This window comes from Poecilia reticulata, chromosome 2 (assembly GCF_904066995.2).
Source record: "Poecilia reticulata chromosome 2, P_reticulata-male-v2, whole genome shotgun sequence".
NCBI classification, from domain to species: Eukaryota; Metazoa; Chordata; class Actinopteri; order Cyprinodontiformes; family Poeciliidae; genus Poecilia; species Poecilia reticulata.
The window spans coordinates 24,401,384-24,416,799 of record NC_088831.1 but is presented as its reverse complement, the minus strand read 5'-3'; the positions used below and the strand labels follow the sequence as shown (position 1 = coordinate 24,416,799).

At 42.8% G+C, this 15,416-nt stretch overlaps 1 protein-coding gene across 3 annotated transcripts in view; it reads left to right on the top strand.

The window, feature by feature from the left end:
• dachd (dachshund d) overlaps positions 1 to 15,416 on the top strand; it is a 135,473-nt gene that overhangs the window by 80,259 nt on the left and 39,798 nt on the right. For all 3 annotated transcript variants that reach the window (XM_081601214.1, XM_081601195.1, XM_081601204.1), the window contains exon 3: positions 3,076 to 3,228. In XM_081601214.1, the coding sequence (XP_081457340.1) occupies positions 3,076 to 3,228 (153 nt within the window). The remainder of the gene's footprint in view (positions 1 to 3,075; positions 3,229 to 15,416) is intronic.

Here is a 15,416-nt window from a genome sequence, read left to right as displayed (position 1 = left end):
CCTTTTCTTCATTTCACGATGGCTCCTGCAGTCAATCTGGTCCACCTCGGAGGACAGGCCTGACTGTGTCAGCCATAAACTGTGGCTCTTCTCACAAGTTAGAGAGCGTCAGCGAGCTCCACTGCGGTACTCCCCCATGCGCGGCACCTGATTTGTGGGGGGAATTTATCACACAAACAGCCCAGAGGTGATTTCAATATTTACTCGGCAGTCTGTTCTGCATACGTCTCATTTGGAAAACAGTTGACTCTTGCCCATTATACACAAATGAAGGCTGACCTTCAGGCTGGGCAGAGGCCACATTCATTATGTGAAGAAGTATCACCTTCTTATGAGGCGATGGCGTCCAGCCCCCCGTCCACCCCCACCCCCAGACGCCACCCACACCCCCACCCCCACCACCAACCCCTTCGTCTTGCCTTGCTTATGCATATGGAACAGCAAGCCAGGGTCCATTGCAAACGAGAGGGCCCAGGCTGACATGATGTATACTGTACGTCAATATGGTACTGATGTATTTTAAGATGCAAACAAGGCTTTAAATTATATGCACCTCCATGTCAGCGGCTCAGAGTGACTCTCACCATCTGGGCTGCGGATGAGAAAAGAGGCCGTCCAGGCTCCGGCTCGCATGTGTTGTTTTTTTTTTGTTTTTTTCCCCCCACTGTGTTTGCATCTATTAGAGCCACGTGTACGATTCCCACCTCTCCCTTTACTCGCGTCTCCTCTCAAATGCATTGCTAATAGCTGCGTCGAGTCCCATCACTGAGACGTGACAGCTTAGCGATGATAAACGCCGACGCGGCTTTGTTCTGCGTCAGAAACGTAAGGCAAACCCGCATATCAACTGCAAACAGCCCATGTAAGAGGAGAGCAGGTGATATACGGCATTGTGTGTATGAGTTATAACAGTAATAGGTACATATCTTGTTTTCTTTTTTCTTTTTTTTTTTTTGCTCTGCATCTTTGATTTCCTCGCCGGTGTTGGCAAGAAGAGTTGCAGGACCCTCCTGAGACTCACCGGGCCTGGAGGAGCTTTAACACTATATCAGTCCCTGCTGTTTGAAACCAGCCTCATGAATAAAGATTTGAGTCACGTTCGATACACCAGAACCCCGGAACTACCACAATGACAAACCAGTGCTTTATGATCTCTGCAGTGTGCCAGGCATACGTGCGTCTATAATCCCGCTCTCACTATATCAATCATAGCCGGTTCATTTTGATTGATGTCGGACAACCGTGTCACAATTTGCTATTCTGCAGCGTATTTGGGGGGATCGCGGTGGAAATGTGAATGATTATTTAAAGTGTGATGTCAATATTCATTTAGTCTACTCAGGAGGAACAGCAGCCTTTGGCGTGAGCAGATGCATGCAAAATTCTCTGAGCTATTTGGCTTTTTGTCAGAAATTTTTCAAGTGATATGCATACAAACCGATGTGAGGTAATTGGTTTACAGGGTTCTTCGAGCTGCGGTGGAACGGGATGATTTTTCGTCGAGTTTTTACAAAAAAAAAAGAAAGAAAGAAAAAGTCTTGAGAAACTGTTTACCCAGAATGCTGATTTTCACGGCTAACGTTGAATTACGACAAATACTAAATACAGAAATGTAATGATCCTAATTACTTTTAGTTCAAGTAGAAAAACTGGTTTAAACTGCTGCTTAGACAGTAAACACATCAAGAATAATAATAACACTGTGCTTCTGGTTCTCCATCATTTTCTCTAGCATCTAATACGAAAAAGTTAGGAAAGAAAAGGTTAAATACTTTTGCTCTTAGCTAGCTTGCCTGCATTTGGCTGCCTAACAGACATCCTGCTAATTATTCTAGTTTAACTAAATGTTACCTAAAAAAAAATTGTGATAGTGGGGAGGATATAGTTACACAGCATTACTATCTGGGTTTTTTGTGGCCAGAACTATTTTTAAAGCAGCAAAATTTGTCCTTTTTGTCAGTAAAAAATAAATAAATAAATGACTGGACCTTCTTTCAGCCAGCTGACAGGCAATGCACAGCGGCACTGTGCCACTTTTACACTTCATACAACCAGAGAAATATGTAAGTGTTTTATTCTTGTATCTCATTAAAGGAACCAAAAACCTTGAGGTGCAGCATGGGATGGAAACTTTTGAGGTTCTTGAAACTATGAGGAAATGGAAACTTCTGTAATGCCTCATCCCAAGGTTTATCTTTTTTTCCCAAAAGCCAACTTTGAACTTTTAAATGTGTATTTTTGCATGAAAGCGCCATCATTTACTTTACTTGTGTTGTCTGTGTTTTATTTTTACATTTACACTAAATTCTTTACGGCATCGTTTCTCTTTTTTTGTTTTTACCAGACCCCATTCTGAATGTCTTTTTAAAGGCTTCATGAAAAATTGCTCACTTAAAACTAAACTATTGTGGGAAAAAAAAGAAAAGAAAAATCCCCAAGTGCCTGCTACACTGTTCTTAGCTTGAGTTTATTTAAACATCAGCTATAAATATGTTGATTAGATCACTTGAACGCGACTTAAGTTGTCATCAACAAGAATCATTGCCTGTGTTGCTTGAGCCTCTCTGGCTTTCTCTTCCCTCTCGTGTCAGACAGTGTTTTATACACAGACACGTTGCGTCTTACAAGTCGCGCGCATGGAACGCGTTATTATCTCGACTGCATCGGCTCCTATCAGGGAACAAATACATCAGGACAGCGGCGACGACTGCTGGAGTCCTGGAAACATTCATAAAAATCATATGCCGCCAAACACCAACGCACACACACACACACACACACGCACACACACACACACACACACACACACACACACACAGGCATCCATCTCATCAGCATGATAACCTGCTAGGAAGATCTCCCCTGTCAGAAGATGAAACACCAATGCGGGCGTTTCGCAGGAGCTCGTTCGGCGCCGTACGTGAAATTATTTAGCGTTCCTCCTCATTACAGTCTGAGTCAGTTTCACGCGTTTGTCGTTTGGATTCGCCGTGGAAGGGGTCTCGCGGGCGCCCCTCGCAGACGGTGCGGCAGGTTCTGTAAAGCTCTCTTGTCTCGTCTGCCTCCTCTCTCCAGGCCTGACAGCGGCCGCGGCGGCAGCTGCCAACGCAGCCATCGCAGAGGCCATGAAGGTCAAGAAGATCAAGCTGGAGGCGATGAGCGGCTACCACGGCAACGCCAACCACCACGGGGCTGACGGAGAGAATGGAGACCTCAGCTCCGGCGTCGGTGAGGATGCCCTTTAAACGCACACACGCACTGTCACAGACAAATCTGCACTCGCATTAACGGGATGACAGATGCACGTTGCAGAGCATTTTAATACAGCTGTACAGACACAAACACGTTCTAGACAATCTACTGTTGCCTTTAGTAAAGAATAGTCTACATATATGTTAGCAAAATAGAAATCACTACCACTTGTTGCTTGTCTAAGAGTTACTATACTATAAAAATAACATTTCAGCTTGTTTCCAGCTTGCCATTTATTATTACTCTCTGTCCAAAAATAGTAGTTTACTGTAAAAGTTCTGTGAAATTGTACATATCCATCTGCCTATCTTTGTATGTTTGAAATCTTGAAAAAAATGTAATTGATTCTTTTTTTAAATCCACATGTAAAAAACACTATGGAGGAAAATGTTGTAGTTTTTCAGACCTTTTTTTTAAATATTAGAGCAATAATAAATAGATGAAATAAAAACCTTATTTGCTATAAATAAAGGAAAGCACAAGGTAAATTGTAAAAGCACCACATCAAAACTTTTTTTTATATCCAGCTTGTTGAATGATTTGTTGTCTGAGTTAATGACAGTATGAGACCCTGTAGTTTATAACAAAACTACAGGGTAATTTTATTCCATTTTTTGGCTTCCCACTTGTGTCTAGGTTTTAAACTAGATCCACAATTATTTTAAACTGGGTCAAGATTAGAATGCAAAACAAACCACTGATGTTCCCGTTTTTGGACATTCTCACCAACAAAATAAAGGTATTTACATATGAGTTTAAAAATCTGTAATTGATCATCTTGATGAGATTTGAAAAAAAAGTTTGATTTTATAGAGTTTTTAAAGGAGCCAATCTTAGTTTTTCAGATGCAAAAGGAAGCAAAATAGTCCTTTAAAACGTTACCAAAATAAGAGGCTCAACTTCAGCATAAAATGCACCAGTCAGTCTGGCAGCGATTGATCCAAATTGGCTCATTTCCCATTGATTGTCTTTCATCAGCAAGTGAAATCCTGACAAGCTTTTTGCTTGAGTTTTGCGCCCTTATCCCCCATCATTATTTGCATCAAAAACCTAGAAACTCAAGTGAAACTGCATCTTCCTTGATGTTTTGAGGTTTGCAAAAACCAGATAACATTTTGGGGACTTTGAAGTGGAATAGATGTGAATAAATCTTCAAAGCCTGTTAGATTCAAAACTAGTTCTTGTATCAGCAACCCTTCAATATGTCTTTATTTCAATGGTCAACATGTGGTACACTTGATTCTTAAATTAAAACATATTTCCACGTGTGGCTTTATACATATCACAGTTCAAAACAATGAGCAGAACAGACTTCATAGCAACAATCTGAATAAACCAGCAAGTGTGTCCCAAGAATGGAGAGACAATGTGTTGAACGACTGAAAGCCTAGAAATGTGTGCATGGAAAAGTAAGAATATTTTTTTGAAAATCTTTTATTTTAAATATGCTGAGAAGCAAGGAATGAAAAAAAAAAAAATCTCTGCCTGTGCTTCAACCTGACCGTTTAACTTCTTGCAGCGGTCAAGTTTCAGTCAGAATCCTGCAAAAGCCTAAGTGGCCTCACTCATACAGCTCAACTTAAAACCAAAGATTTGCATGGTTCATCCCGATTCCCCTGCTGTTTTTTTTCCCCAGTTGTTTATGACACGGTAATCTGCCGAGTTCGATGTGTTTGCATGCAGCGAAGCCTCTGTGTTCGGTGCGAGTGGGAGTCTTGTTTTCTCTTGAAGTCTGTAACGGCGAAAGGGAAAAAATAAATAAATTTAAAAAAAGGGCCTAATTGCAGAGTGAAGCTGTGAGCACAGTTTACCCCAGCTATAAGCTTTTTAACACGATCTAATTGAATTGCTGTGAGAGCTCTGGTTTTTCACAATGTGCCGTTTCAATTAATTATTAGCCCTAAAAAGCAGAAGGAGTTCTGTAATATCACACGCAACCACTTAGTGAATTAAAGAGACTGAGAATGTACGCTGGGGCAGATTCACAAGGCCCTTTCAGAACTATAAACCAGATGAAATCCCTGCAGCATGGGACGCTAAATCGAGGTTTCCGTTCACTTACTGTAATAAACAGCCCCCGTTTCTAAAGTAACACTTGACACAGTGGAGATTGTGGCGCGGGAGATGAAAACAGGATGTGTTTCAAAGCCGATTTAACAATGCAAAATGCATAAAGCGTGAGGTCATCACGCCGAGAGAATGGAGTGTGTAAAAAAAGAAAAAAAAAAGAATTGGGAGAATATGAGCCTCCGAGGTCAGGGAAATAAAGATAAATGTGAGCACCAAACAGCAAGGCTGTGGCAATGGAGCTAATAAGAAACTGTTTTATCTTTTTACAATTTAAATTGTAACCTTGAGTCGCGCAGCCAGCCACACAAGGCTCTCCGGAAGAATCATAATTCTGGGTAAAAAAAAAAAGAAAAGAAAAGAAGAGGAGGGAGCGCTTCTAGGTGTGGGCCGCGGCATTAGCTCTCTGAGTGAAATATATGGCAGTGACGCCTCTCAGGCCCATCCACAATCAATTGGATTCTTTTCCTTTAATATTTACTCGCAGCGATGAGATGCTCGTCTGCATGGTGATGAACAGTCTGCCACTGGCGTTTGAAGGTGACCTGTCAGTGAGTATGGACAAATCTCTCGCTCGCAGAAATGTAGAAAATAAATCATTAGGGGCAGGCAGTCAGAAATCGGGGAGGGATGAGGAGGAGGGGGGGGGCTGTAGGGGGAGAGACTCCCTCCATCCTACCCCTCCCCGTCCCTCCCAGCAACCCCCCCCACCCCACCCCCCCTCACCACCACCCCCCCTCACCACCACCACCTTCCTCTCTGTCTCTCCTCGGATTTAAATCAGCTCAGATTTATGATTTGAATTAATGCTCCGTTTGGTCAAAGGAATGTTCGGAGAGACAAATGATGTTTGGTACTGAAACCATCCTAATATTGATTACTGGGTGTCGCAGCAATCTCTTGTTTATATCAAGCACTCTCCTGTGACAGGGTGGCCAGCAGGAGTCATCCTGATAATACGCTGGAGATATATGGCCCTGGTTCTGCACTGTGGAGCCATGAAACGAAGGAAGCAGCACGCCGCCGCCTTTTTTCTTCTTCTTCTTTTTACGCCCCCTCTGACTCTAATGTGTTTGATGGAAGCATTTTGTAACTTTACTTTTAAAAAAAACAACAACAAAAAACAGGCTCAGTTTGAACTGATTTATGAACGAAAATGATTTGGAGGGTGAATGTCTATGTTCAATTATCTAAAGCTCGCATCAGTCTGGTTTCTGACTCCGCACTTCCGATTTAGTAAAGCTATGTCCTGCTCCAAATCCAATTTGTCTTTTAAAATGAATAAAAACAAATGTAACATTTCTCATGTAAAGTAAAATGTACGTAGTAAAAAAATTTTTCCAAAATGACACAAAGATGTGGACCCATCTGCCTCATTAATAATATACACCATTAAGTCCTTCAGCTTAAGAGGTTATACCTGTTGAAATAAAACCCAACTGTTAAAGTAACAGAGAATCTAATTTTCTCCCTTTACAGATTGTAGCACACGTTTTCTTTCTTTTTTTTAATATATTTTGCACACCTCTGAGTGAAGCAATGAACCACATGGATGCCACATTTGGTAGACCATAACATTTTAGGTCCTACGCATTAAAACTCTACCTATGAATAATATATTTTACTACTTTAAAGGACTTTTGCTGCATTTTATGACCACTACTCATATATATCTTATTGACCAAGCTGCTCAGGCTCAGGGAAAGTTGCAGACATGTTGATCACAAAGCGTGTTAATCAAACTATCGTTATTTTATAATCAATCCATGGTAAATATAGAGCTTCTTGTCTTAGTTTAAACATCAGTGAGTGTTTGTGTTTGTAGGCGCTCCTGAACGCCTTTTTTGGAAAACTGTTTCCTTTCTAGAAGCTTTGAGGCTCTTCAGAAAATAGTTAATTTTAATACCTCTTCTTTCGGTGTCGACTTCCACCTTAAAGATAGTTGTTGTCAGCATGACCTACTTAGGAAAAAATAAATTAGTCAACAGTCAAAGCCGACAAAGCGCAAAATCTACAAATCCGGTTCATCTCCACCGTTATTAAAAAGCAGTCCAAATATATGGCTCACTTTAGTGACACGGTGTGGGTAGGAAGGGAAAGTGCTGTTGGGGTGCAGTTTCGCTTTAAGAGCAGTCTAACTGTTGCTCACAGTGCTGCTGACCTGGGAATTTCCGTGCGCCGTTTTAAAGTCCGACTCCGACCACAAGCGTCTCCTAGGAGACCGACTGACATATTATAATCATCCAGCTCCGAGCCACGCAAGAACGGACATGTTTGCTTAAACAAATCATGTGACGACCAAAGATAGGAATTGATATGTTAATGTGCGCGTCTCTGATAATACCACTCAGGACGTGGATCCATTTAATCAGGAACAACCACTACATAAACCGACCGAGGGAGGCAAAAGTACAGGTGCTTTGTCTTGGTGTTTGTCTGAAGCAGAGTGCTTTTTTTTACATTTTTTTTTTAATTATTATTTTTTCTGTTTTTTTATTGTGAAGCGCTTAAAGAGAGCCAGCCAGTGAAGGACACTCTGTGCTGTTTGCGGAGTTGGATTGCCCACCGCCGTCTTTGTGTTGATGTAAATTGAACAGGCTAATGTTTCTCTCTCCCATTAAATATTCATTACAATTAGACATTCCTGTTTGCATCAATGTTATTAATTATGAGGGGGAAAAAAAAAACTTCAACCCTTTGCCAAAATATTAAACCAGGGACAGAAACAAAATTGTGCATGGGAAAGAAGTGATGGATAAAGAAGTAGGAACGACAAATAATCATGAAGGGAGATGGAATTAGAAGGGGGGAGGAGGGGGGGTCCGTCTTTGATTTTTTTATTTTTTTTTTTCCTTCGCAGTCTTTAGTTGTGCAGTAGGGAGCCCTCTCAAAGCACAATGTGGATTGTTCCTGCGCCTCTCAGGAAATGCCACAATTACAGATCACAGACCGAGTGAAAACACGTGTGGCGCTCGGCCTTGAGGGGGATAAACCGCCCGCGCCGTCCCCTCCCAACGCATTGACCCCGGCCACAACCTTCATTACTGGCAGCAAAAATATTGTCAGCTGCCCGCTAACAAACACCTGCCAATTTCAAAGGAAGGAATTGCTTTTGTTTTCCAGAGTGCACAAGAAAAAAAAATAAAGTGCTTTTCCCCTTGACCTGGAGAAACGCGGAGACAGGAGAGATACGACGCTTCTCGTTTTTAGGCCACTTTCTTCAGCCGTGTCTCACTTACGTCTCTGTCTAACACCCCGCGTCCGTCTTTGGCCACTGGGTGCTGCCCTGCCACTCATCTGACGCCCCGCCACACAGCACTAATGGAGCTGAAATCCTGTTTGTAATTAGATATGGGAATTCCGCTGTCATCAGCCAGATGATGCCACAACATGCCGACCAAACAAGTCACCGAAAGACAACACCACAGGAAGAGAAGACACAACAGTCGCTGATTTTCTTTCACCGATTTTGCTGTCCGGTTCCGGAACCACTTTTTTTTCTTCTTCTTCTTTTTACGAAACTTTTAGGACCTTTTTAGCTTCTGAAATGTAAAGTGGGCTGAAGCCGAATGGGGTGCTGACACGGGTACCTGGAGAGTTGCCTGACTGGAAGGTGTGAGATGATCATTTTTGTTTTTGTGGGCCATCAGGCAAATTTCCTGCAAGACCTACCCTCATGCTTAGGTGTTTCCAATGCATGGGCGTTTTTTTTTTCTTCTTTCTTTTTGCTTGCCTGTGTGCATGCATTGCTACAAAAAGAGCGGGCCTTGGCCCCTGAGAGCGCTCTGTGAGGAGACCACAGCTGTACACTCCCAGCAGCTAATTGGTCCTTATCTAGCTGTCCCATTCATCTTCATTTTTTACCAATTACTGAGCATTATCTGTGTTCTCAGTTGGGTATGGGACTTAATCCTTTTTGGTTAAGCTGGTGCTACAGCTTGCAAATTTACAAATGGAGAAAGGGGAGGAAGGGGGGCGGGGGGTGTTAGGGTGGGGAAGTGCTGGGGAGGGGGGAAAGAGAAGACAGGGTGGAGCAAAAGTCAGAGCAAAAACAAACTCTGAAACTTCTCATCATCCCTCATTGGCACCAAGCAGTCGATAAACAATGACATCACACAAATGAGAGAGAGTTGGTGGGGGAGAAATGGGGGAAATGGAAGAGATCAATTATTGGCGTTATAATTCAAGTCCTTGTTTGCAAACGCTGCAGCCTCATTGATTAGGCCGTTCTTGTTGCACTCACCATTATTGACTCGTTAAAACCATATTTTCTCATCATCGGTGCTTTTACGTTTTGTGCACACGGGTAGCGATAAGGCTTTACGGCGCATTAATTATTCAGCGTGTATTCATTTGATTCAAAACCGTCCTGTTTACCGTGCTAACAATACGGGCAGAGCACACGGCTCATCCAGAAGGTACATCAAGATGCCGCAATCTGGGCTAGTTAGCCTTAATTTTCTGAGATCAATGCATAACTAGGCTCCTCTCTATATGGGGTCTGCGCTTGACCGTGTTGCGGAGCCGGCGGAAGTCAGCTCGGATACCGCGCGCTAATTACTGGCGTGTTTACCGCTCTGCTGGAAAGCATTTGTAACATTCGGAACCTTACAAGTGAGTCTGGATGCTTTGCTTTGGACTGCCTTATAAGACATTAGGATATGTGTGAAAGAAATTAGGATGAAAAGATTATTGTTATCACTTAGGAGCTGAGCACATCAACAGTGCCTTGCGAAAGTATTCACATCCCAGGAAGTTATTTGCAATTTTTTTTCATGTTGCAGCCATAGAAAATAATTGTGTTGTATTTGAACTTCATGTAACGTATGACGGCACATAATGTGAATTTGAAGGTGTAGCATAATTTGCAGTCCTTCCTCAGAAGTCATCTAATAAGTAAGTAAGCTGTGTGTAATTCAATTAGTTTCTCACCAGGCTGGTCAGGAGTCAATTTTTGGAAAAAGTTCAAAACGGGTTTAGATTGTAAAACAATCCTAATTTTAAAATGTCTAAAACATGGTCGCCCATGTACAACTCACAGGTTGTATAAGGAGATTATTACTCATAGAAGTACCATGTTAACTCTGGAGGGGCTGCAGGGAGACACAGCTCAGGTGGAAGGAAATGTTTTCAGGAAAACATTTAGTTACCATATAAGGGAAGCAGCTAACATGTGGTGGTCTGGTCAGATGAGAACAAACATGTCCTGCTGAGCACATGAACCCAGCAGCGCATTGTGGTGGCAGAGTGATGCTGTGGGGATGTTACAAGACAAGACCGCCCATTTCACTCTACTTCAGTTATCCGTTGATTTTTGGGGTTGTTTGTCATAATATCCCCCGAGACACACTGAGCTTTGTTGTAACAGTCCAATATATATTTTAAAAAAAGGATTAAGGGGTGTGAATACTTTAGAACATACTGTAGAGCTGCCAAAGCAATGTAAGTCAAAGTAAAGCCCGTGAACAGACAGAGGCACACAATGGCAGAGCACACAGAGACTCCCTGCTCTTTGATAGGGATCTGTTCGGTCACAGTCTTAGCGCCAGCTGTCAGCCCCAGCTCCACTGCTGCGATTTAATTAGTCTGTTTATGTCCTTTCTAATAATAAAGCTCTCAGGGTGGAAGGACATATCCGATGAGCTAACTGCGGCACGCTCCAAGAAAACCTGCTAGCTCACACTGGCGCTGGTGGCCTGGGCTCCTGCCGAATGTGGGCCACGACGGGAGGAAGGAAGACTGCCACTTCCTGTTCCTCCTGACATAACACGCGGCCCTCGGGCTCAGATCTGGTATCGCCCTCCTAATCAATCCTAACCCTAACCATTAGGGGATAAAACACACACTGACCTGATATGAGTGTCTGGGGGCAACTTCATCCATCTTCCTCTCTGGCGCTCTTATGGGAGCTTTTGTCAGACAAAGCTCTTGGAGAGAAGAGATTGTTGCCACAGGCTGAGGTAGAACCCCAGAGTTCCTACTTAGCCTGGAAAAGTGTGGAATTTGATATGAGTAAATAACAAAAAAAAAAAACTATTTCAACATTTCCCATTGTCTAAGTCTCGATTGTTGTACATCCATTTATCCACGCATCCATATTCAAAGTCTAAAAGTATGTCATTTTGACATGAAAAATGTGTGGGGAACCAGGAAATAATGTCTTTGAACGCATCGGAACCTGCTCTCGCCCATTTCACGCGAAGAAAGTCTCGCTTTTTTTCAGCTCTTCTTTCAATACGGGCGGCTTTGCGGGACGAAATTGGGTCTTTTCGAGCTGCCGCTGTTGTGGGGAAATGGAGACTAGTGGGGGTAACCGAGTCAGACACACCGAGCTGGATATAGAGTGGCAGAGCAGACAGGAAGCCTTCCAGTCTGAGTGAAGAGCTTGATGGCTCTCTGTCTCCCTCTTGGGCTTTGGCCCTCACCATCTCTCTATTAGCGTGCCAGGCTCATGGGAGCCAGGTGACAGATAAGTGAAGGAGCGGCACACGTTTTAATAGACATTTCAAAAGATAAACCTGATAATCATTTCTCCCTTTAATGAAGTCTAATGTCCTCGTTCTAATTCCTGTTGCGTCGGCTGTTAAGCATCAGCGTATTCCACTTGAATATGCATGATTGGGAAATTGCGAGGCGCACCAATGTAACTGCAAGAACACACAAACGCACACAACGGCAAAAAATAGATTACAATAAAGGGTGATGGTGGTGGTGGTGGTAGCAGTGAAGAGGAGGAGGGGGGCATTGATTAAACATTATTTCTGTAATGATCCATATCAAGTTTTGTCATATTCGAGTGGCGGCAGGGTTGCAGGGACGAGACGTACCAAGAGAGGCAGAGAAATATTTGTTTGATTGTCTCTTGTGGTTAGCTCCAAACACCAGGAGGAGAGCTGTGTAAAAAAAATAAATAAAAACAACTGACCAGTCTAGTTGTCGGCCTTCATCAGCATTAGGACTCGTTCTCCGTTAATTGGAAAGATTAATTTGGAGCGCTTTGATGCGGGAGTGATGCATGTGTTCGGCTGTCCCCTCCTCACTATTCTCTGTCAGGTTGAATTTAGCCAGGCGAGGGGCTGACCTTTGAAAGTGAAGAGATCAACGCAATTTGAAAAGACAATGTCACTTGGTGTAAATGTGATACGTGTAATAAATGACATTCAACCTTTCAGCGATGATGGGCTTTCGCAGGTCGGGAGGGAACGTGGAGCGTACGTGGCGTGCGGCCGCGTGGAGCGGGAGCGGGAGCGTGTTTTTTTGGGGGGGTTTTCCACGCGTGTCCTCAGCCGCGGCCGCATCGCACAGCCTGGATATCATGCGTTTCCATTCGACTCTGATTATGCGTAAGAGGGAGGCATTAGCGTGGAGGAGTGATATCCAGGCATACACAATAACGCTGATGACGCTGTGATGACAACAAGAAAATGACATTCCCCATTCCTGTGATTACACCGGAAAACACACGTCCGCTCGTGCAGCAATGAGGGAGGAGAATCAAAAGAGCGTTAGTGTGATGGAAATACTCGGTTCCGTTCTGCCTGAAATGAAAGGCTTGTTTTTCTTTTCTCAATCTTTCTGAATTAGGATACTTAAACCATTCAGCTGTAGCGAATCCAGACATCTTTAACCTTACCAAGTCCAATTCTATGAGAGCCAGATGCAGGGGGGGGTAAGCAAGTTCAAAATGAAAGAACATTCACCGCTTCAACTTAAAAGAAAGTTGTTTAATCAATAATTATGGGCATAATTGAACTAGATAATATAAATGTCTGATTCTGAAGAGAAATATCCAACGACTGAAATGGGTCCGACCAATCAAAGTTGTTCAACAGCTGAGTTCTTATTGGACGATGATGACTAAATACCTTTATGCAATTTGTTTCAGGTCAGTATGAGGTTCTCATTGTGTGACAACCTTTGGTAAAACCACAGTTGGTTCCACGATATTGTATTTCCACAAAAACAATTCGACAAAAATGTATGACTCCGCATTTTATTTTTCTTAAAATAGAAAAAGCAACATCTTTTCCTTCCCTGCTAAGAGTAACTCAACAAACTGATTATTACTTGAATTATGTTATCTTTGCCACACTATATTGGAATTTGAACAGCTGATAAATCCGGTAGTAGTTTTCAAGTAAATTGTGTCATTGCCCAAAATTTTATCCAAAATAATAAATATATCTAGTGTAGGAGTCTTCTTTTTTCCCAGCTGACTGGCAGTGTACAGCAACAGGTGGGGAGGGGTACTGCTGCTTTTCTCTATCTCTCCACCTTGTAGGTTTTCTGGTGTCTCTATTGCATGGTGTAAAATATTTAGCTTATTTCTTTTGTAAGCAAAACTTTTTAAAACCTTTTCCAGGCTTTCATAATGTAACCTACCCATGTATGTTGTAATTTATTAAATTTAAAAAGTAATTAATAGATCAGTACATATTTTATTCTTACCATTGGTGTACCAGCCCAAGAGCAGGTTCATGAGGTAAACTCACTGTTCATTATGTATACAAGTATTACCGACTAAGCGACCCAAAGCAGTTCACATTTTTGATTTAGAAGTGCTTAGTCTCCTCATCGATGTCAAGTTCAAAATCTAAAACACTTAGTTTGGTCAAACCTGAAGTGGCTTATTCTCTATTGTTTACTGGAAAGAAGAAAAGACTAGTATCTTTGTGGAAACAAAACAATATCGAGTCTGAATTTTCTTTAAAATAGTGTGGAAATTTGAACTCGTATTTGTCAAATAGTTATTGTTAATCCTCTCGTGAGCTGAAGAGTTGGGTGGGGGGGGGCACACGGAGGAGCTCGCCCAGGGCACTGTTCATGCAAGAGCCGCCACTGCTGCTCACAGATGTGCTATAAGTCGTTTTCAGTGTTTCTTGTTGAAAACTTCCTTCAATGCCAAACATCTTAGTTCAAATATTGCCTCATTGGTGAGTCAGCAGACTCTTTTCACTTCAGACTATATCCACATTATTACTACTACTACTGCTACTTTTTTTTCTTTTCTTTTTTTTCTTCTGAAGCACGCAGCAGGAGGCGAGATGCCAGTTTTCCAATTAAAGCAGATCATCCGATGACCACGTGCAAGCCGACCCCCTCCGCTAACAGGATATGACGGCAGAGCGCCTCGTGATTGATGGCGCTCGTCAATATATTTCATTTCAGGGGCTTTAGTCAAATGACAACTGGTTGTCATTGACTGAAAGCAATCTTTTTAAAAGGGGGGAGCTTTTTTCTAAGTATCAGATGAAAATGATTCCTCTGTCTGCTTGGGTGTCACTGTCTGCAGGAGCTTTATTGATTGGACTTGAATATATTGCACCCGCAGTAGTAACAGCTGCTGGTAATAGCGCCACTCTCCTTCTGCTTCCCCGCGTCTGCTTCGCAGCACTTTTTTTCCCCGAGCTCGGAGGCTTATTGCAAGTGCTCCGGTGTCGGGCCTCTCGCATGGATGCCCGAGCGCGTCGTCGTCGTCGTTGAGAGCGATGCGAGACAAATGCGAAGCGAGCCTGGTTCCGAACCCAAATTAGAAAGGCGAGCGCTGTTTGGCTAATGCGTCCAGAAGGGCCTGGCTCTCTCGGGCACATCCAACCCCACTCATGAGTGTGTTTAACTAAACCCACCATTGTGTGCCACCCCCCCCTCCTTCATCCTCTCCCCCCTCACTTCCCCCCCAAACCCCCTGCTCTGCGTTATCAAGCACAAGAATGTTGGCATTGGTTGGTAAAGGTCATTTACTGTAATGAGATTTGCCACATGCAAGCATATGGCCTGATTATTGCTCTGTTCGTTAACATTTTCAGCAAAGAGACAAATAGACAGCTGAAACGGGGATGTTTGCAAGGAGGGCGGGCGAGGAGAGGCAGTGCAAGGCGGAGGGGGGTGAAGGGGGTGACGACTGGTGGAGCAAACATGTTTAGCATTTTCTCTTCAAAAGACAGGAAGAACTTCTTTCACAACAGATCTGTCATAGAGATGATTGATCTTTCAATTTTCATAAGGAATGCGCGCCATCCGAGCAGAGGATTTAAATTATCCCATAAAAGTTGCCTGCCGTGGGATTTTTTTCTTTTGTTTTTTTTTTTTTTTTTTAT